This window comes from Peromyscus californicus, unplaced genomic scaffold (genome assembly GCF_007827085.1).
Source record: "Peromyscus californicus insignis strain IS unplaced genomic scaffold, ASM782708v3 Scaffold_5__1_contigs__length_169319896, whole genome shotgun sequence".
Taxonomy (NCBI): Eukaryota; Metazoa; Chordata; class Mammalia; order Rodentia; family Cricetidae; genus Peromyscus; species Peromyscus californicus.
The window spans coordinates 30,972,671-30,998,718 of NW_026294573.1; the positions used below are offsets into that span (position 1 = coordinate 30,972,671).

The following is a 26,048-nucleotide window of genomic DNA, read 5'->3' on the forward strand; positions in this document are numbered from 1 at the left end:
AAGCTGCCCTTCGATGCTGACAGATCCGTGCATTCGGTGCAGTGGAGAAGCCAACCCTCAGCTGAAATCCATTTCTCTTTCAGCTCACCCCAGATAGAAACGAAATCTGCAAGGATACACACCAAAATGTCGGCCGCGTTTTAGGGTAAGAAGGTAATGAGAATTTTTAGTTTAAAGGTAGACTTTGGGCAGTCGACACCACTCCACCATGTAAATCCTACCCACTCTTAGAAGAACCACTAACCACTGAAGTTTGAAATCCTCATCAGAGATGAGAACCCAAAGAGTCCAAGCACATGTCATATTTACCAGAAAGTGAATTCCAGGTTTTGTGGGATCTTAGATGTTCTTAGGACCTTACACTAGAAGTCCAGAATTGTTTCCATTTTTCTGTACTACCACCACACACATTAAGAAGACTTAATTTCTGTATTTTTATAGTCTTTTTCAGAATCTAGGGATCATGGCACTGTTAGACCAGTAGAAGAGAGTATGGGCTTTTAGGTCATCATGCATGTTTAAGTTCTGGCATCCTTAAACAAGTCCAGTCCTGCCAGTGGTGGTGGCGGCAGCGGCGGCGGCAGCACATGCCTTTAATCCCAGCACTCGGGAGGCAGAGCCAGGCAGATCTCTGTGAGTTTGAGGCCAGCCTGGTCTACAAAGTGAGATCCAGGACAGGCACCAAAACTACACAGAGAAACCCTGTCTCAAAAAACCAAAAAAAAAAAAAAAAAAAAAAAAGTCCAATCCTCCCTCAGTCTGTGGGAGGCTCACCCAGGACCCTGAGAGTATCCCGCAATCTGGAGGGGCCCAGGGCCTTGCTGTGTCCAAGATGGCATAGTACTTGCCTTTTTACATCCTCCTGTGAGCTCTAGACAACTGTGTGGTTTGAAGAAGAATGGCCCTTGTTGGAGGAAGTTTCCTGTCCTGACTGCCAGCTCCAAAATAACCACAAAGAGGCTTAATATTAATTTAGTGCTCAGCTGATAGCTCAGGCTTATTACTAGCTAACTCTTACATTTAAGTTAACCCGTATTTCTTATTCATGGTCTCCCAGGTGGCAGGACCTTTATTAGCATGACACATTCATCTTCTGCTCCCTCTGCATCTGGCTGGCAACTCTCCGACTCCACCCATCTTCAATCCCAGCATCCTTAGTTTGGTCGCCCCACCGATACTTCCCGCCTGGCGACTGGCCAGTCAGCATTTTATTAAACCAATTTGAGTGACAAATTTTTACAGTGTACAAGAGGATTATTTCACAGCAGGCCCACATACATAGGCACATATATTTGAATGCTGAGTCAAAAAGGAATGGAACTATTTGAGGATTAGAAAGATTAGGAGATATGGCCTTGTTGGAGGAGGTGGGCTTTGAGGTTTCAAAAGCCCACAGCAGGTTCAATGTCTGTCTGTCTGTCTGTCTGTCTGTCTGTCTGTCTCTCTCTCTCTCTCTCTCTCTCTCTCTCTCCCTGCCTGCTGCCTGAAGATCAGGATATAAAGCATTCATCTATTGCTCTAGCACTATGCCCGCCTGCATCCCATCATGATGATCATGGATTAGCCTTCTGTAACTTTAAGCAAAGTCCCAATTAAATGCTTTCTTTTATAAGAGTCATCATGGGAGAGAGAGAGAGAGAGAAAGAAAGAAAGAAAGAAAGAAAGAAAGAAAGAAAGAAAGAAAGAAAGAAAGAAAGAAAGAACAGGAAGCTAAGTGGATAGAGAGGTGCATGGGGATCTGGGAAGAGTTGGAGGGGAAAGAATATGATGATCAAAATATGAAATTTTTGTATGAAATTCTCAAAGAATAAATAAAAACATTTAAAAAAACCTAAAAAAAAAAAAAGAGTCATCATGGTCATGGTGTCTCTTCACAGCAATAGAATAGTAACCAAGACACCTACCTATAGAATCCAATGCAATGTAAATAGTTGTTACTGTATGTTGTTTATGAAATATGGTGATATAAAAACAATCCATAGAGCCTGGGGAGAGGGCTCCATGGGTAAACTGCTTGCTATACAAGCATGAAGGTCTGAGCTCTGATGCCCAACACCCATGTAAAAAGCTGAGTATGGTGGCAAGTGTCTGTAACCCCGGCACTGGTGGATGGAGACAAGAGGATTCCTGAGGGTGACAGGCCAGCCAGCGTAGCCAATCAGTGAACTCCAGGTTCAGTGAGAAATCCTGTCTCAAAAAAAATAAGGTGGAGAATGACTGAAGACGACCTCTGGCCTCCATACTCATGTGCACACATACACAAAGACCTGTACAACACATACATAGTCTAAGGGTGGGGAAATGGCTCAGTAGGTGAAGTGTTCACTGCATACATATGAGCGTCTAAGTTCAAATCCCGAGCATGCAGTGGAAGTCAGGCCCAGCAAAACACATCTACAATCCCAGTACTAGGGGAGAGGGACACAGAATCCTAGAAGCTGGCTGACCAGCTAATCTAGCTAAAAAGGTAACTTCTGGAGTCAATGAAAGATAATGTCTCAAAAATAAAGGTAGCTGAGCTGTCAAAATGGCTCAGAGGGTAAAGGTGCTGGTTGCTAGATCTGATAAGCTAAGCTCAATCCCCGGGGCCCACATCATGGAAGAAGAGAACGGACTCCCTCCTCAAAATTGTCCTCTGACCTCCACTTGTGTACTGTGGCACACACACACACACACACACACACACACACACACACACACACCTATGTTCTATACAGATATAATTGTTTTTCAAATATTTTTAGTCTAAGATTGATTGAATCTGTGACTGTGGAACCACAGGTATGCAACTGTATTTTGATTTTTTAGGCATTCCCATGTCTTCATCTAAGATACAAAATTATAACTACATTTCTAGGTTGAAAAAATAGCAACCACGCATACAAAACGCTTCAAAATAGTCTTTTGGGGGGGGGGGCTGGAGATGGCTCAGTGGTTGGAGCACTTGTTGCTCTTGTAAAGGATCCAGGTTCGAGTCCTAACACCCATAAGGAGGCTCACAGCCATTGGTAACTCCCATTCCAGGGGATCCAGCAGACATGCATGTGGCACACATACATGCATACAGGCAAAACATCCATACGCATAAAAGTAAAATAAATAAATCTTGAAAACAAACAAGGACAAGAAACAGCTATGCTCTGTTTACTCAAAAGAGCTGGGCCTGGTGACTCACACCTTTACTCCCAGCACCCAGAATGCAGAAGCAGATGGATCTCTGTGAGTTTGAGGCCAGCTTGGTCTACACAAAGTGAGTTCCAGGATAGTCAGGGCTGTTATACAGATGAAACTCTGTCTTGAAAAACAAACAAACAGGGGGCTGGAGAGATGGCTCAGTGGTTGAGAGCACTGGCTGCTCTTCCAGAAGACCCAGGTTCGATTCCCAGCACCCACATGGCAGCTCACAACTGTCTGCAACTCCATTTCCAGAGAATCCAACACCCTCACACAGACACACCATGCAAGCAAAGCACCAATGCACATAAAAAATAAAGAAGAATGGCTGGGCGGTGGTGGTACACACCCTTAATCCCAGCAGTCGGGAGATCCAGGACAGCTAGGACTGTACAGAGAAACCCTGTCTCCAAACAAACAAACAAAAAACAACCAAAAAAAAAAAAAAGGAATCATTAAAAAGAGAGAGAGCGAGAGCGTGTGACATGGGGGATGTGGCTTAGTTAGTGGAGTACCAGCTCAAAGGCTGGAGGCCCTGGGGTGACAGCACACAGCCTGTAATCCCAGCTGCAGAGGTGGAAGCAAAGACCAGCGTTCTAGGCCCTCCTTGGATCCAGCCAGTTCTTGGCCATCTTGGGATACAGAAGGCTCTGCCTCAGAGCCACAAGAACCAAGGGTCTAACACAGATACGAAAAGTGTTTATTCTCAGGATGATAGTACAGTTCTCGTGGAGTCTATCAAACAAACTCCAACTTACATCCCCCAAGGATATCAAGTCTCTGTCATAGGATAACACATACTCCGTGCACGGAAGACCCAGTCTTTGATTTCTGTCTTTTCCTCTTCCTTCCTACTGGAAGTTCCCCTCAGGAGGGATGAATCGGGTGCTGTCCATCTTTATAAGGCTCTTAGCATATGCTGGGATAGCTGTGTTTCTTCACAGTTTTCCACTTTCCCCCATGTGGCACTTTTATTGACTGGCTTATAATAGAGGCGAGTCAGTTTGCTGGGGACAGGAAGACGTTAAAAAACACAGCAAATAAGAGACAAGCTACGTATGCAGCAATTGCAATCCAGAACCTGGGGTCTTTGAGCAGCGTCTTGTCAAAGCAGCTGAACACAGTGTAACCTATGGACATCCCAGCAAATCCGCCTGCGATGTGAGCAGCAAAGGACACCTTTAGAGAAAGGGGAAAAAATAGAAATGGGTGAGGGAAATGCTAATTCTGTACTTCAGCTGTGGATCTTCTACTCAAGTGCAAATATCATAGTTGGAAAGTCTGGGTCTCTGGGCTAAGACAAAACCCTTTGTTCTCCCAGAGAAGGTGATGTTGTAAAGCACATAAAGCTGGGCATGGTGGTGCATGCCTTGAATCTCAACACTCAGGAGGCAGAGGCAGGTGGATTTCTGTGTGTTCAAGGCCAGCCTGGTCTACAGAGCAAGATCCAGGACAGTCGGGGCTACACAGAGAAACCCTGTCTCAAAAAAAATACCAAAAGTCTTTTTCTTTTTTGTTTATGTAAGTTATTATCATTATTGTGTATGTGTATTATGATGGGTACATATGCCACAGAGCACATGTGGAGGACAGTGGACAGCTTTGTGAGGTTGAGTCTCTCTTTCCACGGCTTTCAGGGACTGAACATAGGTTGTCAGACTTGCGTAGGAAGCGAGGTACACCTGAGCCAGCTCAGACTGATTTTTTCTTCCCTCCTCTCTCTCTCTCCCTCTCTCTCCCTCCCTCTCTCTCTCTCTCTCTCTCTCTCTCTCTCTCTCTCTCTCTCTTCTCTCTCTCTCTCCTTCCTTCCTTCCTTCCTTCCTTCCTTCCTTCCTTTCTTTCTTTCTTCCTTTCTTTTTTTCTCTTTGAGACAAGGTCTTGCTATATAACCCTGGCTGGACTGGAACTCAAAGAAATTCTCCTGCCTCAGTCTCCTGAGGGTTAGGATTATAGGTGTATACCACCAACCCTAAGAAAACACGTCGTTTTACCCACTCTCTAGCACACAAGACAGAACAACAGTTCCTTTGTATTTCTCTTGATCAACTTTGCATTTGGGTGTCTCTATATAGAAAGCCAAGAGAGCAGAGTGGGAATGGCCATGAGGTAGGTATCCCTGTTGTCATAAACTGTTGAAATGAGACACAGAATTAAATAACATTAAATAACAATAGAAACGAACTACCACATTCAAAGGCTAACCACTTAAATTTACTTTCGTCAGCTTTATAGTATGCTTGGATACAAAATTTCATTGTTATATTGATCCATTATTATTATCATTATTATTTAGTCAGAGCCCCATATATCTCATGCTGGCCTTGAAATAGCGATGTAGTTGAGGCTGACCTTGACTCATGATCCTCCTGCCTCTACCACACCAGTGCTGAGATTACAGGCATGCATCACCACAACCAGTTTTCCAATCTGCTTTGAATTCTCTGTGGGCAGAGGAAGCCCTTGTTGCCTCTTTTTGAGTGCCACCAGCATGGCAGAAAAAACAATGAGAGCCAAGTGGCCCACAGTCTGAACTCTGGTTTCCTCGGGAATTTTTCCCTTTTGTTTTTGGTTGTGCATATATGTGTATTAGAGATGTGTGTGCATGTGTGTTTACATGTCTGTGGGTACATGTATATATGCAAGCTGTACTCAATTCTCCATTTATCCACTTTAAATATTGAGGTAGGTCTCTCTCCATTTTTTTTTTAAAGGATCTCTCTGTTTAGTCCTGGAACTCACTAGGTAGACCAGGCCTCAAACTCACAAAGATCATCCTGCTTCTGCCTCCCAATACTGGAATGAAAGGCATGCACTATTGTAGAGTTTACCTAATTATTCTTTATTAATGAAAAGTCAGGAGTCAGATATCGCATATCTGAAATCCCAGAATTCCTATGGTGTGATTGGAGACAGAGAGAGGATGAAAGGCAAGAGCCAGTTCTGAAAGTTGTCCTCTTACCTCCACATACCAACATGAACTTATGTGTGCATGTGCATGTACTGCACACACACACACACACACACACACACACACACACACACACACACAAGCACACTCAAGCACACATGAAGGAAGGAAGGAAAAGAAGTAAACTCACCGGAGATCCGTTTGCAGGGACAAAGAACCTCCTGTAGAGAGCAAATCCCATATCTGAGGCAACTAGAAGAGAAGACACCCCGATGAAGCCCAGGATCTCCACATCGGGCAGGAAGTTCCCCTCAACGATGTCTTGTTTTACTCTGTCACTGTGCCAGCGGGGATTCTTAGAGCCTCCCTTCATTAATTCGTTCATTCTCATAACAGCCCAATGAAGTGGACGTTCTCAGTCACCCATTTATGGATTTATTAATCAAAGAAGTAGTTATTGACTATCTTCCACCTGATGGCATTATTCTCACGGTAGACACAGAGCAATGGACGGAGGAGGAGAGTGTGCACTGCCAGGTATGTTGGCTCACGTCTATAATCCCAGCACTTGGAGGCAGAAGCTGGCAGATTTCTGTCAGTTCGAGGCCAGCCTGGTCTACATACCAAGTTCCAGGCCAGCCAAGTCTACAGAGTGAGACCCTATTTCAAAAACCAGTCAGGCAAACAATCAAAAGACAGCAGTGTGCCATGTTACACAGAGTACTACAGAGAAAATAAAGATGAGGAAGAATTGGGGTGTCAGGAATAGGCTGTCCTTTAAAATATTATTTTTAATTAATTTAGTGTGTAAATGTGGATGTGGATGTGTGGGTGTGTGCCCATGTGCCACAGGGCTTGTATGGAGGTCAGAGGACATCTTGCAAAAAATTAGCTCCCTGCTTCCACTACAAGGGTCCTGGGAATTGAACTCAGGATGTCAGGCTTGGCGGCAGGCGCTTTTACACACTGAGCCAAACATTTCATCAACCAGGTTGTCATTTTTTAATAGGAGGATCAGGGAAGCTCTCCAAGAATCCTTCACTGGACGGAGCAAGTCATGCTGTTGTGTGAAGCAGGAATCTTCCAGACAGAGTGAAGAACAAACATGAATCCTTGAGGCAGAAATGTCCCCCAAATCAGCAATATCACAATCATCTGGGAACTCCTGTTTTCTTTTGCTCAGGATGGGGTTTTACTATATAGCCCAGGCTAGTCTTGAATTTCCTGTCTAGCCCAAGTGGATCCAAACTTGCAGGAATCCTCCTGCTTTGACCTCCAGAGTGCCGGGATTACAGGCAGGAACCACGACACTTGGCACCAGGAACTTATTAAAGATGAAATTCTCTGGCTCACCCTAGACAGGTGAATGAGGAACTAAGGCTGAGAGTCAGCCTCCTGTGTTCCAGGTGATTCTGGACTTGAATTAATGATGAAGAGGTGGGTGATGGGATCAGGGAAGAAGCTGGGGAGAGATGCTCAGGGGTCTTATGAGCCAGGGACTTTGATGTATGACTGACATCTTCATGACAGGAAGGCTTTGAGGGTTTGAATATAGGTGACGTGAGTCTGATGCGATGTCTTGCTTTCGTGGTGCTGGGGAAGGGTCATTCTGACTGTTAGATGGGAAATAGGAAGCAGGAACAGGAAGGAGCAGAGAGACCAGGTAACGGATTGACTTAGCAATCCCAGTGAGGGTAAGGGTAGCATTTTATGCACAAAGGATCCAAGACACAGACTGTAGCTGTAGCTCCCTTGGTGGAGTGTTTGCCTACTTTGGAGAAAACCCTGGGTTAGATCGCTGGCACTATATAACACCAGGTAAGATAGCACATGTCTATAATCTTAGTGCTCAGGATGGAGGAGCAGGAGAATGAGGAATTCAAGGTCATCCTCAGCTACATCTCAAATTCAGGGCCATCCTGGTCTACATGAACCTACCTCAGACCCCTCCCTGCTGCCCCCCAAGTTGAAAATTTAGACATTTAGGAAGAAGATAATCTCAGTAGTTTCTAAGCTTTTCCTTTGCAGACAAAAATCATATATTTCCCATTGCCTGAAAATGAGGATCTGGGACAGAAAGCATAAGTGAAGCTATTGTGAGAGGCACAGAGCACATCCAGAGCTTTCCTGGGCACATCATGGAGGCATCTCTACTATCAGACAGTTCTCATGGTATCATTAGACTATCAATCGTCCTTCATGGTAGGGCGGGACACCCCGAGGAACCCTTCTGAAGGCTGAAGAGTAGATTGAGGGTGTAAACTATTTACAAAGTTCACTTACCTATCAGGATGATGACAAGTAGTCTGACGATTCCAAAGGCAGGAATCATTTCTCGAAAATTCTGAGAAAGCGATAAGAAGACTATAAGCTATAAGCAAACGGCATCTCAACCTGACTCCCTCTTCATTTGCGTTTCATTTAAAGCAATGTTTATTGGTTTTGGTTTCAAGACAGAGTTTCTCTGTGTAGCCCTGGCTGTCCTGGAACTTGCTCTGTAGACCAAGCTGCCTTCAAACCCATAGAGATCTGCCTGTCTCTGCCTCCTAAGTGCTGGGATTAAAGACGTGCACCAACACATCCAGCTTAAAGCAAAGTTTATGCGTCAAATACTTGCAAGGCAAACCACAGATGTAACAGCCAAGTTTTCAAATGCAACGGAGAAGGACAGTGCTGCTGTATTTTGGACCACAAAACAAAACATAATGTTTAATTTTATAATGTAAATGACACAATTTCATTAGTCATAGTTAAATACAAGTAACATAAAATCAATATTTAATGTGTCAATAAATGGAGAAATAAGTCTGGTAAACTATTTCTAAGCCTTTCTGGTTAACAGTCTTTTACTATTCCATCTTCTTTCTTTAACAGTATGAGTTAGGAGAGATTTAGCCAATATTTGAGCATTTCTTTCATTTTTTACGAGACTGGAAATGCCAAGCTATCATTTTTAAATTACATTTTCAAAAATGTGTGTGCCTGTGTGTGTGTGTACATGTCCATGCCTCACATGTGGAGATCATCAGACATGTGAGAACAGGTTCTCTCCTCCCACCACGCGGCCCCCGGGGATCGAACTCAAGTGTCAGGCTTGGTGACAGGACCTTTACCTGCTGAGCCACCTCGCCGGCCCTAGGCCGTTGTTTTTAATCGAACTTTAGCTCCCTGGGAAGAAAGTTTATTATTTGAAAGAGAGGGAGAAGCAACTCAATAAATCAGAATACAGACGTCTGACTAAGCAGTGCCCTGGTGACCGTGTGGTACAAAGGGATTACGACAGCGGGACGGGGGTCGTTTTTTCTAGTGGCCAAACAATTCTTAGATCATAAGAACTCAGTAACTATTGATAAATCCAGATCCCCCGAATCAAACAACGATTCATTTATAAAGAAAACAAAAAAGTCCAGGAGTTGGAGAAATGGCTCCAGAGGATCTGGGTTCGAGTCTAACACCCACATAATGGCCCTCAACCATCTGTAACTCCACTTCCAGGGAATCAGATCCCTTCTTCTAACATCCACAGACTCGAGGCATGCACACAGTGCACATAAATACATGCATAGAAAATATTCACACACATAAAACAAAATAACCAAATCTGTTTTTTAAGTCCAGAAATAGAGTGTGGTAATGCGTGCTTTTCATGGGCAAAGATCCAGAATCTAGACAAGGATCAAAGTAGAGGCCAGCCTCTGCTACGTATCAGGTTCCAGACTAGCCTGGGCTACATGAGATCCTGCCTTTAAAACTTCCATTCCCACAATGCTTACCACTATAACATTCATAAAGTAGCCTCCCATCAACGCATAGACTCCTCCTGAAGCACCCACAAGAGAATTAAGGGGGTCAAAAATGGAGCTGGCAAGGGAACCTGGAGAAATAAAATACAAAAGATCAGATGGAGCTGTAAGAATTATGAATGAAGTAGGATTAAAAAATCTAAAGTAAAAATATGGGACACTTTGATCATTTTCATATTAGCAAACAACAACTCCACCTTGCCCTTGTGTGCCGTATAGATTCAGGCATGCAGGTTATTTCTAAAACATTAAACATTTGCTAGAAGTAAATCAGAGACAAGAGCTCAGACTCTGGAGCCAGGCTCCTTAGCCATAACTTCAGGACATTATTTATGTCTCCTGTCTGTAACGTGGAAATATTAACAAAACAGTTCCCAAAAGGTTGTGAGGCGACGTAAAGAGTTGATACACATACCATCGGAAGGCACTGTGCGATGTGTGTTGCAGCCTTGCTAGCTCTTATTTCAACTGGGCCGGTGAGGTGGCTCAGGGGGTAAAAGCTTGCTGCCAAGCTGACAGCTTGATCCCTGGGACCCACAAGGTAGAAGGATGGACCCAGATCCGAGTTGTCCTCTGACCTCCACAAGGGTCTACACACACACACACACACACACACACACACGTACACACATACACAAAAATAAGTGTGATGAACCATGTTCTGTGCACTACAGGTGTTCTGCTCATGTCCTAGAATTACAGAAAAGAACCATACCCACTGAGCCATCTCCCTGGAGGTGGCCTCAGAATCCTTCTTAACATAAGGTCCAATCACATTCTCCAAGCAAGATGAAACTCACTTCCTAACCCAGTCCTGGACACCCGAGCCAAAAAAAGGTGAGCATTGAGATGTCCTCTCTATACTCCTTACTTTTACTATTTGGTTTTTTCCTCTCATGACCTCCCTTCCTTCCTTAGGATGTAATACATATTTATTTTGTGTGAAAAAGAATGTTTGGGTGTTGGAGATATGGCTCAGCTGTTACAAGCACCGGCTGCTCTTCCTAGGTTTGGTCCCAGCATGTACTTAGTGGCTCACAACCACCCGTAACTCCGGTCCCAGGAAATCTGATGCCTGTTTCTGGTCACGGCAGATACTGTATGCATGTGTGCATGCAGGCAAACGCCCACACACATGAAAATAAATAAAGGATGTGCTGAGGAAGCACTCAGGAAGGAATGACTTTCTCAGAAGGAATTTCCATTATGAGGAGAGGGGGAGGGGAGGAAGAGGATGAGAAGAAACGTCTCTTCAACATGCATACCATGGTACTCTCAAATACACACATACACTAAATACATACATACATACATACATACATCAATGGAATGAGAAGTTGGCATAGAAGCACATACTTTTAATCCCAGTACATGATAGGCAGAGGTAGGAGGATTGCCACAAGTTCAAGGTCAGTCTGGTCTACATAGTGAAATCCTATCTCAAAAAACAAGAACAAAACAAAATAAATGGGGGAAATTATACCACAGCATATTTACCAGATAATAAATAAAAAGATAATAAATGGATTTTGTTGGGTTTCTTTTCTTTGTTTTGGTCTAATTTTTTTATTTTTTATTTTTGTTTTTAAACAGAGTCTTGTTATGTAGCCTTGAATCTACTAAGTAAAGCAAACTGGCAGAGATCTGCCTGCCTCTGCCTCCTGAGTTGCTGGGATTAAAGTTGTGTGCTACCTAAAAACTACTTTTAAAATTTAATTAAACTTTAAAATCTTTCCACAGAGCAAATTACAGGCTGAGGTGATTTTATTGCTGGGGGTTTATTTTGGTTTGTTTTTTGACACAATGTCTTACATAGACCAAGCTGTTTACAAACTTGCTATGTAGCAGAGGATGGCCTTGAACTCCTGATCCTCCTGCCTCCATCTCCTGAGTGTTAGGATTATAGGCACATCCCCCACTTCACTGAATCCCAACAGTCATTTAATAAGAAGTGATAGCCAGGACTGAGAATGAGCCTCAGTGGTGGAGTGCCTGCCTACTGTGTGCAAGGCTCTGGGTTTGGTTCTCAGCACCACTGCCTCTTTCCAAGTAATACCAATTCCGCCAAACCTTCTCCATAAAGCTGAAGAGGCTAAGACATGTCCCTACTTGTTGTATGAGGCAAGCATGACTTCAGTGCAAAGTGAGTAAAGACATTACAAGAAAACTACAGTCGATGACTGTGGAATCTGACTCAGTAGGAGAGCACTTGCCTAGATCTACCAGTGCTCGGTTCAGTCTCCAGCAAAGGAAGGAGAGAGGAAGGGAGGAAGGGAGGAGGAAGAAGGAAGAGGAATGGGGGGGGGAAGAACCACTGTCTCTGGCTTCGGCTGGCACCTGCACTCATATGCACATAATTAAAAATACACACACATACACATAATTAAAAACAAAGTGGTTGTAGCACACATCTCTAATCCCAGAACTCAGGAGGCAGAGGTAGGTGGATCTCTTTGAGTCCCAGGCCAGCCTGGTCTACAGAGTGAGTTCCAGGACAGCCAGGACTACTCACAGAGGAAACCCTGTCTCAAAAAAACAAAAACAAATCAAACAAACAAAATAAGCCTTTTAAAACTTGAATATAAAGTCTATAAAGATCATAATATACTATGACCAAGTATGACCTATGACCTTCCAAAAGCAAGCTTGGTGTACATTGGAAAGTCAGTCAATGTCAATCTTCATATTACAAACCAAAATGGACAAATGGTATAAATAAACAAAAAATAAGTTAATAAAAAGATTGGGCTGGGGAAAGAAAAGAAGCCACAGCTGAGGCTTAGGTGTACAGCCTTGCTCAGCAAGCATGTAGACCGTGGCTCAATCCCCACCACAGCAAAGCCAGGAAGGGAATGGAAGACAAAATACAGACAAGGAGACGATATCTGCATGTCAGAGACAGTTGCATTCAATAGAGAATGTGAGGCAAAAATGTAAATGGGCAGATGACTTAAACAAGTCTTCCACAGAAACAATGAAATGGCAGGAGGGAGTCATTAGCCATCAGAAATTTAAACCCACTGTTAGCACTAGGCACCTGACAGACAGGCTAATTAATATAAGGAAAACTGACCACACTAAACTACGAGCCTAGGGAAGAGCAGGGACTTCTGCTGAGGACACAAAACGGGCCGCCTTACTGTCACGTGCCCTACACAATGTGGATCCCAGGGTCACATCCCCAGAGTGTCTGAGTCGGTAGGAGAGGCTTTAGGTGTCCCGAGCTCTCCGGGCGACTGTGACTATCAGTCAGCTTGGGGATGCTGAGCTGAAGGCAGACTGCCCACGTCAGTCTTTTAATGTGCTCCTGTGAATTTACAGAAAGGAGAAGTCTAGGGATCAGCTCTGGTCTGGTCCCATCACTCTGCCTTAACAGTGTCATCTGATTGCTGGCGCTGTGATCGGCGGGCACACCCCCAGGCAGCAAGAGTAAGGACCCCAGGTGACACCGCACGTGGAAACGCACAGAGAAGGCGGGGGTGGCAGAGAACTCTCTCGGCATCTTGGCTTTCTTTTGCCCGCCGTGAATCGTGAATTGCTAGGGACTGGCCTGTCTGCAGATGACCCCAACAGCAGTGGGGAGCGTAGACCCGAACGGCGAGAGAAACCTGCCAAGAAGCAACGGCCAAAGCCACCAGAGGACGTGGGCTGACCCTTCCCAGTCTCTCCCAGGACTTCTGTGCTCTGATGCTGGGGCAGAGCTGCGTCCACAGGCTGAAATCAAGCCCTGAGCAGAGCAGGAATGTACCGTAGATGCCTGACGCCCGCAAGTCCACACCTCTGCATTCAAGGACAGGACACAAAGACACAGGAAGAAACAGAAAGAGAAGGTGGAGAAGCGGGATGCAGACAGAAGGTGGGGTGTCTGACAGAAGGTGGGGTGTCTGACAGAAGGTGGGGTATCTGATGGGGGGCTAAGCCTTGGCATCATGTCTTCTCAAAGCTCTCTGTTTACTATAGCTCAAGACCGCTTCCTGCTGTCCATACTACTGCACACTACAAATCAGGCCCTCCAGAAATTCTCCCAAATAGCAGTTGACAAATACCTCCCATCAACACTAAATTGAGTTGAATTGTAATCCCTAAGCCACACATTGACATCCAATTCCCTGGAACAATATTTGAAAACATCTTTTTTTTTTTAAATTTTATTTATTATGTATACTGTGTTCTGCCTACACATATGCCTATAGGCCAGAAGAGGGCACCAGAACTCATTACAGATGGTTGTGAGCCACCATGTGGTTGCTGGGAATTAAACTCAGGACCTCTGGAAGAACAGCCAGTGCTCTTAACCTCTGAGCCATCTCTCCAGCCCCCCAAAATAGGAGATCTTACTTGATTTGATTTGTTTGTTTCTTTTGTTTTTTGAGACAGGGTTTCTCTGGGTAGCCCTGGCTGTCCTGGGGCTCACTCTGTAGGCCAAACTGACCTCAAACTCGGAGATCTGCCTCTACCTCCCAAGTGCTGGGAGTAAAGTCATGTACCACCACAACCCATCAAAACCTTATCTGAAAATAAGGCTACCCAGGGGAGAAAAAATGTGAGCACCAGTTGTGGCGGCATGTGCTGGGCAATTTTATGCCAATTTGACGTAAGTTAAAATCATCTGCGGGGAGAACTTCAATCAAGAAAACGCCTCCATAAGATTGGGGTGTAGGGCATTTTAAATTAGTGATTGATGGGGGAGGGTCCAGCTCATTGTGGGTGATGTCATCCCTGGGCTGGTGGTCCTGGGTTCTATAAGAAAGCAGGCTGAGCAAGCCATGGGGAGCAAGCCAGTAAGCAGCACCCCTCCATGACCTCTGCATCAGCCCCTGCCTCCAGGATCCGGCCCTGTCTGAGTTCCTATCCTGACTTCCACCACTGATGAACAGTGATGTGGAAGTGTAAGCCAAATAAACCCTTTCCTCCCCAACTTGCTTTTAGTCACGGTGTCTCATTGCAGTAGTTGTACTCTGACAAGACATGACTCATGCCTGTAATCTCAGTACATGGAAGGCTGAGGCAGGAGGATCTGGTTTGAGGCCAGCTTGGGATACATTAGAGAGTTCTTGGGCAGTTTGAGCTATGAGATCAGTCTCATTAAAAAAAAAGAAAGAAAGAAAGAAAGGAAGGAAGGAAGGAAGGAAGGAAGGAAGGAAGGAAGGAAGGAAGGAAGGAAGAAAGAAAGAAAGAAAGAAAGAAAGAAAGAAAGAAAGAAAGAAAGAAAGAAAAGAAAGGCTAGGCTGTGGTGATGTATGCCCTTAATCCCAGCAACTGGGAGGCAAAGGCTGGTGCATCTCTGAGTTTCAGGCTAACCTGGTCTACAGAGAGAGTTCCAGCACAGCCAGGGCTACACAGAGAAACCCTGTCTTGAAAGAAAGAAAGAAAGAAAGAAAGAAAGAAAGAAAGAAAGAAAGAAAGAAAGAAAGAAAGAAAGAAAGAAAGAAAGAAAGAAAGAAAGAAAGAAAGAGAGAAAGAGAGAGAAGAAAAGAAAGAACAGAAAAGGAAGAAAGACAGAAAGAAAGACTGGGAATGTAGCTCAGCAGAGCGTTTGCCTAGTATTCAGGAAGATGCTGAATCCCCAACACCACAAAAAAAAAACCCATAATCTCACCACTTGGGAAGTAGAGGGAGAAGAATCAGGAATTCAAGAGCATCCTTGGCTACTTAGTAAGTTAAAGGCTAACCTGGGCTACAAGAGACCCTTTCTCAAAAAGCAATAGGAAAGGGGTAAAACAACCCAGATATCCTTCAAGGCGTGAACAGCTTAGACAAGACCATAACACAGACTACTTCTCCACAGTGAAAAAAATTAACTGCGGTGTATTCCTGAAATGACACAAATAAAGGAGTGAGAGCACGTTAGTGCTTGTCAATGGCAAAAAAGGGAGAGAGGTGGGAAGAAAGAGGCTGGGCCATAAGAGGGCAGAGTGAGCGCTCCTCCGGGTGTTGTGGGTGTTACTGTCTCCACTGCACGACCATGAATATCTTGGATGTGTTGCTGTGTTAAAATTTACAGGATAGCAGCACTGGGGACAAATGGCCAAAGGTATCTGGGATCTTGAGATAACATTTCTTTTTTTTTTTTTTTTTTTTGGTTTTTTTTTTTTTTTTTTTTTTTTTTTTTGGTTTTTCGAGACAGGGTTTCTCTGTGTAGCTTTGCGCCTTTCCTGGAACTCACTTGGTAGTCCAGGCTGGCCTCGAACTCACAGAGATCCGCCTGGCTCTGCCTCCCGAGTGCTGGGATTAAAGGTGTGCGCCACCACCGCCCGGCTGAGATAACATTTCTTATAACTCATGTCAATCTCCAGCTCTCTCAAAATTAAAGCATTTATTTATCTATTTCTGGGATATCTATGTAGCTCTGGTTGTCCTAGAACTTGCTTTGTAGAACAGTCTGGCTTTGAACTCACAGAGACCCGCCTGCCTCTGCCTCCCAAGTGCTGAGATTAAAATCGTGCACCACTACACCCAGCAAAAATGTCTTTCTTACATGCAAATCTGGCCATGTTACTTTCCGGCCTCTTCAGTCTAGCATTTCAGGGGCTCCAAGATCCAAACACCAAGCTGCTTGTAGTTTCGAATTGTGTAAATGCTAGGAGACTGAGATAATCTGAGGACAGCCACTGGGACTTTTCTTCATGAGCTTTTATTATCTCTAATATCTAATCTCTAGCTAAATTATCTCTAACACTTACCATGTTCCCTAGCATATTATAATTCTGCATATCATATGCTCGGGTGCAATATATACCGACTTCAGTAAAAAGCCCTCCGTAAACATCTATTCCCTTTGGCTTCAGTCCTAAGAGCCCAGAAGTGTTGATTCCATGTTACCGTCAGAACACTGACCTGCAAGCACTCCTGCCAGGTACACCAGCCCCACTCGGAGGCCTTTGTGGACCATTTCCAAGGGAATACCCAGAACGAGCTGCATAGAGAGATTCCCCACGATGTGCTGGACTCTGCAGAGACAAACACCGTCAAATAGCCAAGCAGCTGCTGTCATGGGGGATTTGCATGTGATAGTTCTACTTAAGAACTTGCTGGAATTTTATTTTCTGTCTTTTGAGAGAGAGAGAGAGAGAGAGAGAGAGAGAGAGAGAGAACTCATGGCAGCCAGAGGAAAGGCTCCAGATCCTTTAATGCTGGAGTCACTGAAGCTGTGCGGCACTCCATGCGAGTCTTAGGATCAAAGCTACAGTCCTCCTGACTGAGCAGCAAGCACTCTTAACCACTGAGCCTTCTCTCCAGCTCCTGTATTCTAGGTTTTTTTTTGGGGGGGGGGGTGGGGGGGGGCGTGAGGGGGGGTTCAAGACAGGGTTTCTCTGTGTAGCTTTGGAGCCTGCCCTGGAACTCACTCTGTAGACCAGGCTGGCCTTGAACTCACAGAGATCCACCTGCCTCTGCCTCCCCAGTGCTGGGATTAAAGGCGTGTGCCACCACTGCCCAGCTTTTAATTTTTTGTTTTTGTTTTTAAGCGGGCAACTCTTTTATCTGTTTTTTCTCTTATTTTTTTTAATTATTTAAAGATTTATTTTATGTATATGGTGCTCTGTCTGCATGTATACCTGCAAACTAGAAGAGGACATCAGATCCCAATTATGGACAGTTGTGAGCTACCATGTGGTTGTTGGGAATTGAACTCAGGACCTCTGGAAGAACTGCCAATGCTCTTAACCACTGAGCCATCTCTCCAGCCACCCCACCCCACCCTTGTCTGTTTTGAAATAAAATCTTACATGATGCTTCCATATGTAAAGCAAATAAAAGTCTTTCAGAAACATAAATGTATGTTATAAATTCTGCTTTACAACGATTATTACTGAAGCAAAGACCAATGAAGCTAATTTAAAGAATGAAATCCAGGCATGGTGGACTTTAATCCCTTTTCCTGGGAAGCAGAGGCAAGTGGATTTCTGTGAGTTTAAGGCTAGCCTGATCTACATAGTTAGTTCCAGGATAGCCAGGGCTATCTGTGAGACCCTATCTCAAAAAAAAATTATTTTTAATTAAAAAAAAAAAAAGAAAGAACTCAAGGTCTCGGGCTGCAGCTCAGAGGGCACCACACTTGCTCAGCATACATGATGCTCCTGGTTCTGTGTTCAGCACCAAGCCCCCCCCCCTGCCTTGTATGTCCGTTAGCCACTGACCCAAAATGCGATCATTTTAAATGGGGGGGGGGGGCTGAGTCACATGGGTGAAGCTCAATTCACCTGATACCACAGGGCTCCCCAAGGAAGTAGGGTAGCCATAAGCTATTTGCTGACCACAGTGGGTAGGCATGGGGGACCAAAGATGATGAGCAAACACTTTTTTAGAAAATTTTTTGAGACATGTAGCCTATGCTGGCCTTGAACTCCTGATCCTCCTGCCTCTACCTCCCACCTACTGAGATTGCAGGCAAGCACCATCATCTGATTCTGAGTAAGGTCTTCAAAGGCTCTCACATTTAAGAAACTGTAAATGACTGGGCGGTGGTGGCGCACGCCTTTAATCCCAGCACTCGGGAGGCAGAAGCAGGCGGATCTCTGTGAGTTCGAGGCCAGCCTGGTCTTATAGTGAGTTCTAGAACAGCCAGAACTACATAAGGAAGAAAGAAAGAAAGAAAGAAAGAGAGAGAGAGAGAGAGAGAGAGAGAGAGAGAGAGAGAGAGGGAGGGAGGGACGGAGGGAGGGAGGGACGGAGGGAGGGAGGGACGGAGGGAGGGAGGGACGGAGGTGGGGAGGGAGGGGCGGAGGTGGGGAGGGAGGGGCGGAGGTGGGGAGGGAGGGGCGGAGGTGGGGAGGGAGGGGCGGAGGTGGGGAGGGAGGGGCGGAGGTGGGGAGGGAGGGGCGGAGGGAGGGAGGGAGGGGCGGAGGGAGGGAGGGAGGAAGGAGAAACTGTAAACAAAACTGGAAGTCAAACAGCCTCCCCTGTTCATTATCTTTCTTGCTTTGCTTCCTTCCTTTGTGTGTGTGTGTGGGGGGGGGGGGTTGTATGGGCAGGTGTTGTGTAGTTGTATCCCCTGAGGCCAGGGGAGGGCACTGGGTCTCCTCTCTCATCCTCTCTCTACCTTATGGAGGCAGGTTTTCTCCTGAACCTGAAGCTTGTGGTACTCAGGCCGGCTGGCAGCTAGCGGGCACCAGCCATCTTCCTGTCTCCACTCGTCAGAGCACTGAGGTTACAGACACACATGAGATCACACCCGACAAGAGCTCTTCACCACTGTGCCTCCTCTCCAGTTCCATCCATACTGTTTCTGTACCTCCTTGTGCTACTATTTAACTGGTAGTGAGTCAGTTAAACCATAGTGCACATCAGTCAAAATGCTCACAATTAATTTTTACAGTGTGTTTGGAGGAGGCAGACTGTGGTTCAGCTCAGCTCTACCACTTCAATCACCTAAATGGTGCACTGGACAGCATCCAACACGTAGGGCGACCTACTTTTGGTCTGATAGTGGTTTGGTCTCAAGTCATTGATATTCCTTTTTTTTTTTTTTTTTTTAAGATAGGGCTTCTCTGTGTAGCCCTGGCTGTCCTGGAACTCATTTTATAGGCCAGGCTGACCTCAAACTCATGGAGTTCTCTGCTTCTAGAGTGCTGGGATTAAAGGTGTCCAGATCATTAACATTCCTATATCAATACCAACATTAGCCAGTTATACAGAGTACAGCTAGCTTCCAAGGGCACATGTGGCACACACACACATACAAAATAATAATAATAACACATGTTCCAAATAGATTAGTGGCAATTTGGGTTCTTGTTTGCCTCTCTCTCTTCTTTCACCCCTTCCCCTCCTCTGACAGGATTTTGATATATAGCCATAGCTGACCCAGAATTCTGTGTAGACCAGGCTAGATCTCAATTCAGAGATCTGCCTGCCTCTGCTTTCCTAGTGCTGGGATCCAAAGCGTGCTCCATTACACCCTGCCTTGTTTTCTTTTTTAAAAAAATTTAAATCTTATTATATTTGTGTTTGTGTGTGTGTGTGTGTGTGTCCCCGCTCACATGCACACATGTGTATCAGAAGACAATTTTCAGGAGTCAGTTCTCTCCTTGATACGTGGATTCTGGGGACTGAACTCGTGTTGTTGGGTTTGGCAGGTGTCTTTACCCTCTGAGACATCTCACAGACCCCCTGTTTTTGTTTGTATTTCAAGACCGAGCCGGGCTGGCTGGCTGGCTGGCCTGATATTCAACATGTAAGTCCTGCTTGCCTTGATCTTCTTGCCTCTGGCTCACAAGTACTGGAATGACAGGCACCCATCACCTTGCCCAGCCTAAGGATCCCTTCTGATCTCTTCTGACATCGTTGACTTGGTCATCATTCCTTACCCAGCATGGACCAGCATGTATGAGATAAACCTCCAGGCCTCTTCCCTCTTATCAGGGCGGTAAGTAAAGGGACTTTCCAAGATCCCCGTGTCCAGGGTGATCCACTGCTTCTGAGGCTTCCACACAGCATAATAAATAAACACGACCAGCTGTCAAGGGGAGCAATCATGCCGGTTAATCAAGCTTCTTCTGGAGGTGAGCCCCATTCAAACCCCCAGGCAGTAATTGTGGCTGAGTGATTAGCTCAGAAGACGTGGGAGTTACATTTCTCCACCATCCCCCACAGCGAGGAGCAGTGTTAGGCCAGATTGTAAGGAAGACTTTCTGAGCCCCCTTCTCCTTGCTTTCCTGACTCTCTGCTGCCTATTACGTTCTCTAGCACCCTCTCAGAACACATAACCCGTGTCCCTCACCTTCACTCGGACTCCACAGCTCAGAAACCTTGCAGATGGTCTAATGAAATGATGAGGATCAGTGCCCCAGTGATGTCATGTGAGGTCCTGTACCCCAGTGATGTCATGTGAGGTCCTACCTTGGGATGTGGTGGGAAGGGAACTTTACCTCTAAGTCATTCTTCCTCTACACTCCCAACTCTAGGCTAACTATGTAAAAAAAACCTCTGACAGCCCCAGACAAGGACACTCTACAAGGTACCTGGCCAGTATACTTCATCTTTATCAAGGTCATGAAAGACTACTGAGAAGTTGTCATGAATCAGAGGAGCCAGGGGAAGCAGGACAACTTAATGCAGTGTGAAACCCTGTATCGGAACCCTGTATCGGAAGGGACCAGAGGATGAGAAAGAGGACATTAGTGAGAAAATCAATCAAATCTAAGTAAAGCCTGGAGTTTAGTTAATGGTGCAGGTTCAGCCTCCTGAATAGAAAATATAAAATCCAAAAATGCTCCAGATTTTGAAGTTTGTGAACACTTGAAAAATTTTAGAAATCTGGAGAGATGCCTCAGTTGTTGAGTGATCTTCTAGAGGACCCAGGTTCAATTCCCATAACCCACACAGTGGCTGACAACCATCTCTAACTCCCGTTACAGGGAATCTACTGCCTTCTTCTGGTCTCTGAGGGCATGAGGCACACATGTGGTACACAGATACACAGGCAGGCAGAACGCCATACACATAAAGTAATAAAAGTTTAGAGAACAAGTTTTAGGTTTATGTGTATGTGCTGATCTTCATGTGTGTGCACACACCTGGAGGCCGAGGCCAACATCCGGTGTCATGCCTCAGGTGCCAAACACTTTGCTTTTTGAGACTGAGTCCCTCATTGACCTGGAGCTCAAACAGCAGGCTGGTCTGGCTGGCTAGCAAGCCTCGGGAATCCATCCATTTGTCTCCAGCTCCCTAAGTGCCGGGATTCAAGCACATGCCATAACTCCTGGCTCTTTTACATGGGCTCTGAGGATCAAGTTCATGTCCACATGCCTGCATGGGAAGTATTTTACAGACTGAATTATCACCCCAGATCCAAAGTTTTAGATTTGGGAGTACTGAAGTCTATAAATATGCCAAAATTGGAGCTGGAAAGATGATTCAGCCATTAAGAACATGTACACTGCACCTGCAGAGGATCTGAGTTCAGTTCACTGCATCCACATCTAACAGTTTAAGACTGCTTGTAACTCCAGCTCCAGGGAATCTAGTGCCCTCTTCTGGCATCCAAGGGTATGTGCACTCACACGCAACCCTCCCTACTCCCACACGCATAGACACATTTTTAAAAATTACTCAGAAATATTCTGAAACATGGGTGCTGAAGAGATAGCTCAGTAAGTAAAAGCATACACTGCTCTTCCAGAGGACCAGAGTTCAATTCCCAGTACACATATCAGGTGGCTCACAAACACTTGTAACTCCAGCGCCAGGAGGGATCCATAACTCTGGCTTCTGCAGGCACCTGTGCTTACACACAATTAAATGATTAAAAAAGAAAGAAAGAAATTATTCAGAAACACAAACCATTTCTGGTGTAAGCATTTCTATTAAGAGATACTCAGCCACTGGGCAGTGATGGCACATGCCTTTAATCCCAGCACTTGTTATAAGAACTAGCAAGACAAGCCTAAACTAAGGCCGAGCATTCATAATTGTTAATAAGTCTCCTTGTCTTGATTTGGGAGCTGGTTGGTAATCCAAAAAAGCCTGCTACAGGAAAAGCTTGCACATTTGCCATAAAAAGTTTGGTTTCTGCAATGGTTAATTTTATGTTCAATTTGACAAGGTTCATACAGACTCAGATATATCTTCAAACATCATTCCAGATGTTTCTGTGACTTTTTTGCTTTTTTTTTTATATTGCCTATCCATTAACTAGTTAGTTAGCTAACTAGTAAATTATATGGTTGCAGAATCTCACTAAATAGCCTAGGCTAGCCTCAAACTTATTTGTACCCCAGGCTCTCTTAAACTCAAGATCCTTCTGCTTCAGTTTCCAAGTTCTGAGATCATGCCCCCATGCCCACCTGAGGTCATTTCTTGAGATGAGATTAGTATGTAGTTTAGTACCCCTTTCCCTCCATCTTGTATATGGGTTTCAGATGAAAGCATTAATAGAAAAAGACTATTTCATGAGGAAAGAATTACACTAGCAAAGGAACTCAGCACAAAACCCTTAGTGGGTCTCCAGCTTGCCCTGAAGATTGGAGAGCTGAACCCTCCCTCACTTTTCGGCTCCCTCCCTCATACCCTGCTGATTCTGTTCTTCTAGGGAACCCTGCTACTACAGTCCCTTAGACCAAAGCTGGAGCATTAGTGGGAATTAAGAGGATTATACTAGGGACACCCTCTGGGCAGCCATCTCCACCAACTCTTTCATAAGACAGCAGTCTAGGAGAAAATCCTTGGTATCACAAAGGTGTAACAAAGGGCCCGGCCCTCCCCAGTCACTAAGACACACCCTTGAGTGACTCATCCCCACCTCTCTGAGCTTTGCCCTCTTTCTGGAAACCAAGAAAGCTGAGCAGGTCATAGACTGAGAACATATCCCATCAGCCCAAAGTAGACACCCACAGCAGATGCCACAGTTTTCCTGCTCAGGCAGCTGGTGACTGTTCTAAATATATACCCCAGGCCGACCTGACCGATCAGTCTATTTTGTTTCATGAAACAAAGCCAATTTGCAAGCTGAACATGGTGGTATATGCCTGTAATCCCAACACCTGGGTGGTTGTTACAAAAGGATTATAATGAGTTTATGGCCAGCCAGCCTAAGCTACATAGTGAGTTGGAGGCCAGCCTGGCCTACAATGCCAAATCCCACCTCACGGAAAAAAAAAAAAAAAAAAGCTAATTTGCAGGCCCAAAGTTCCCTGGCTTCTAAAGAACCCCACCAGCTAAAATGAAATGAAGCTAGTAGAGCCAGTGAGCGATAGGCAGTGGATTTTCATCATGGACGAAACCAACCCCTGGGTTGGCAGCGACTGAGCAAATCAGTTCTGGGAGCAGGGAGTGGGCAGAGGCTTCATGTATGCAGCCCTGGTCCCTCTATGCTCTCTTCCTACATGGTTTCTCCTCCAGATGTCGGTTTCGTCCCCACTCTGTTTGCAGCTTCCGGTCTGAACTGATGTGAGGGCCCCTCTCATGGTGGTGTTTACCTCAGCCAGGCTGACGGAGATGATGAACAGCGGTGGCGGAAGGCAGTTGGCTCTCTCCAAGTACGTTCTTCGGACGGGCTCAGGAAGCATCCACTTTGAGACAATCCTGTGGACTTTTCTGCTCCTGGGGAAGTCTTTGCCTTCCCTGTCCTCTCTCACTTTCTCCTCCTCCAGCTCTTCCTTCCCCCCTCTCTCCATGTTCAGATTCACGCTCTCCATCTCCACATCGTGAGCAGCAGCCATGGGCCTGGTCCTCCCTCCACCTAAAACAGATATGAATGTCAGGGAAAACAAGATGAGCCTTTGGTCTGCAGAATGTGGCTCTTTCCTGGACTCTTTGGAAAACTGTTTGTTTTCCTGGTCCTTCCTGTGTGTGTAGCTAGGAAGGAGGCAGCTAAAGATGATCAAAATGGTCTAAACCTCCTAAGTGGCCCCAAATGATGTTTTCATTATATTGTTTTGAGAGAGAGAGAGAGAGAGAGAGAGAGAGAGAGAGAGAGAGAGAGAGAGAGAGAGAACCAACCAGCCGGTAGGTAAAGGCACTTGCTACCAAACGTGACAGCCTGAATTTGATCCCTGGATCCACATTGCATTGTAAAAGAACAGAACCAAATCCTGCAAATTGTCCTCTGACTTCCACGTGTTCGTTGTGGTACACACCCACACAATAAATGAAAGTAATTAAAAAACACTTAAACAGGGAGTCTAATGCTCATAGACCTTAGGCATGTAGCAAACTCTGCGTTCTTTTCTTTATAAAAACAAAACAACAACAATAAAAAGCCATGGGCCAGTGAGAGAACTCAGTAGGTAAAGGGGTCTGCTGCCCAGCTGGATGACCTGCGTTCGATCCTCCAGACCCACACTGTGGAAGGAGGGAACTGACTCCTGAAAGATCTCTTCTGACTTCCACACCATACACAGAAAATAATTTGAAGTGTAACTTACAATAAATAGTCGAATGTGGTGGCGAACACCTGTGATTCCATCACTTGAGAGGCAGAGGCAAGAGGATAAGAGCACCCTTAGCCTTACAGTGAGTTCAAAGTAAGCTTAGGTTGCCGGGGAAGTGGTGGTGCACACCTTTGATCCCAGCACTTGGGAGGCAGAGGGGTAGGCAGATCTCTGTGAGTTTGAGGCCAGCGTGGTCTACAGAGGGAGTTCCAAGACAGCCAGGGCTACACAGTGAAACTCTGCCTCAAAATAAATAAATAAATAAATAAATAAATAAATAAATAAATAAATAGTTTTTTTTTAAAAAAGGAAAGAAAAAGCAAGCCTGGGCTAAGAGACCTTTTCTAAACAAATAAGTAGTAAAATAGATAAATAATTGAATATATCCTTTTAAATAAAAAAAAAAGCATATCCATGGAGCCAGACAGTCTGGGGACTAAGGACGTACCTCAGTTGGTAGAGTGCGTGTGCAGCATGTGCAAAGCTCTGGTTTGATCCCCAGCACCACACACACTAGGTGTGACTGTTCTGTCATCCCAGCACTTATTTGATAGCAGTGGGAGGATCAGAAGTTCAAGGTCATCCTCTGCCTAGCAAGTGTGGCCACATGGCCTGTAGCTGTAACACTCAGCAGGCCGAGTGGGAAGTGCATTTGAACCGGGGGTGTGACTCCAGCTGAGCAAACCGCCAGACTCCATCTGAACAACAGAAAAGCTGAATTGGTCCACGTAACAGCTGTAAGGGTACCTCCAGAAAGTTATATACATTGAGCCCCAAATTACTTTTTTTGTTTGGTTTGGTTTGGTTTGGCTTGGTTTGGTTTGGTTTTTCAAGACAGAGTTTCTCTGTGAAACAATCCTGGCTGTCCTGAAACTCACTCTGTAGACCAGACTGACCTCAAACTCACAGAGATCCGCCTGCCTCTGCCTCTCGAGTGCTGCGATCAAATGTGTGTGCCACCACCGTCTGGCCCCAAGTTACCTTTTTAAAACTATGGTAAACCACAGGAACCTTGGGCTGGTAGGATGGCTCAGCGTCAAGCCAAATAAGCTGAAACCAACCCCTAGAATCAAGAGTAAAGGAGAGACTCTGCCCTTCTGTCCATAAAATATATAAATAAATGTAAAAAATAGTTTTGAGTGACATGAAACTATTTTCACCGTTTAAGCAGTTCAGTGATATTGAACACACTTGCAATGTTGTGCAATCATTAGCACGATCTGGTTCCCAAAGATTTTCATTGCCCTCCACAAAAAGCCCACACCCGTTAAGCACTCACTGCCCCCTTATAGT

General features: G+C 45.1%; 1 protein-coding gene and 1 long non-coding RNA gene across 16 annotated transcripts in view; one reads left to right on the forward strand and one right to left on the reverse strand.

Moving 5' to 3' along the window:
* Positions 1-26,048, forward strand: part of LOC128096690 (uncharacterized) — a 109,336-nt gene that overhangs the window by 75,618 nt on the left and 7,670 nt on the right. For 6 of the 13 annotated variants that reach the window (XR_008213707.1, XR_008213703.1, XR_008213696.1 and 3 more), the window contains exons 3-4: positions 84-153; positions 20,018-23,861. This is a non-coding gene — a long non-coding RNA (uncharacterized LOC128096690). Of the gene's footprint in view, positions 1-83; positions 154-6,478; positions 6,620-10,559; positions 10,723-20,017; positions 23,862-26,048 lie in introns of all 13 variants that reach the window. The other 7 variants (XR_008213708.1, XR_008213701.1, XR_008213698.1 and 4 more) reach the window with 6 other exon arrangements.
* The window catches only part of Rhbdl2 (rhomboid like 2), a 47,379-nt gene continuing 25,182 nt past the window's right edge, over positions 3,852-26,048 (reverse strand). For 2 of the 3 annotated variants that reach the window (XM_052716564.1, XM_052716565.1), the window contains exons 2-8: positions 23,802-24,064; positions 20,193-20,341; positions 16,723-16,835; positions 9,856-9,956; positions 8,366-8,426; positions 6,273-6,334; positions 3,852-4,353 (exon numbers count right to left, since the gene is read on the reverse strand). In XM_052716564.1, the coding sequence (XP_052572524.1) occupies positions 4,174-4,353; positions 6,273-6,334; positions 8,366-8,426; positions 9,856-9,956; positions 16,723-16,835; positions 20,193-20,341; positions 23,802-24,044 (909 nt within the window). In that variant the 5' untranslated portion in view covers positions 24,045-24,064 and the 3' untranslated portion in view covers positions 3,852-4,173. Of the gene's footprint in view, positions 4,354-6,272; positions 6,335-8,365; positions 8,427-9,855; positions 9,957-16,722; positions 16,836-20,192; positions 20,342-20,846; positions 20,963-23,801; positions 24,065-26,048 lie in introns of those variants that run through there. The other variant, XM_052716566.1, reaches the window with a different exon arrangement.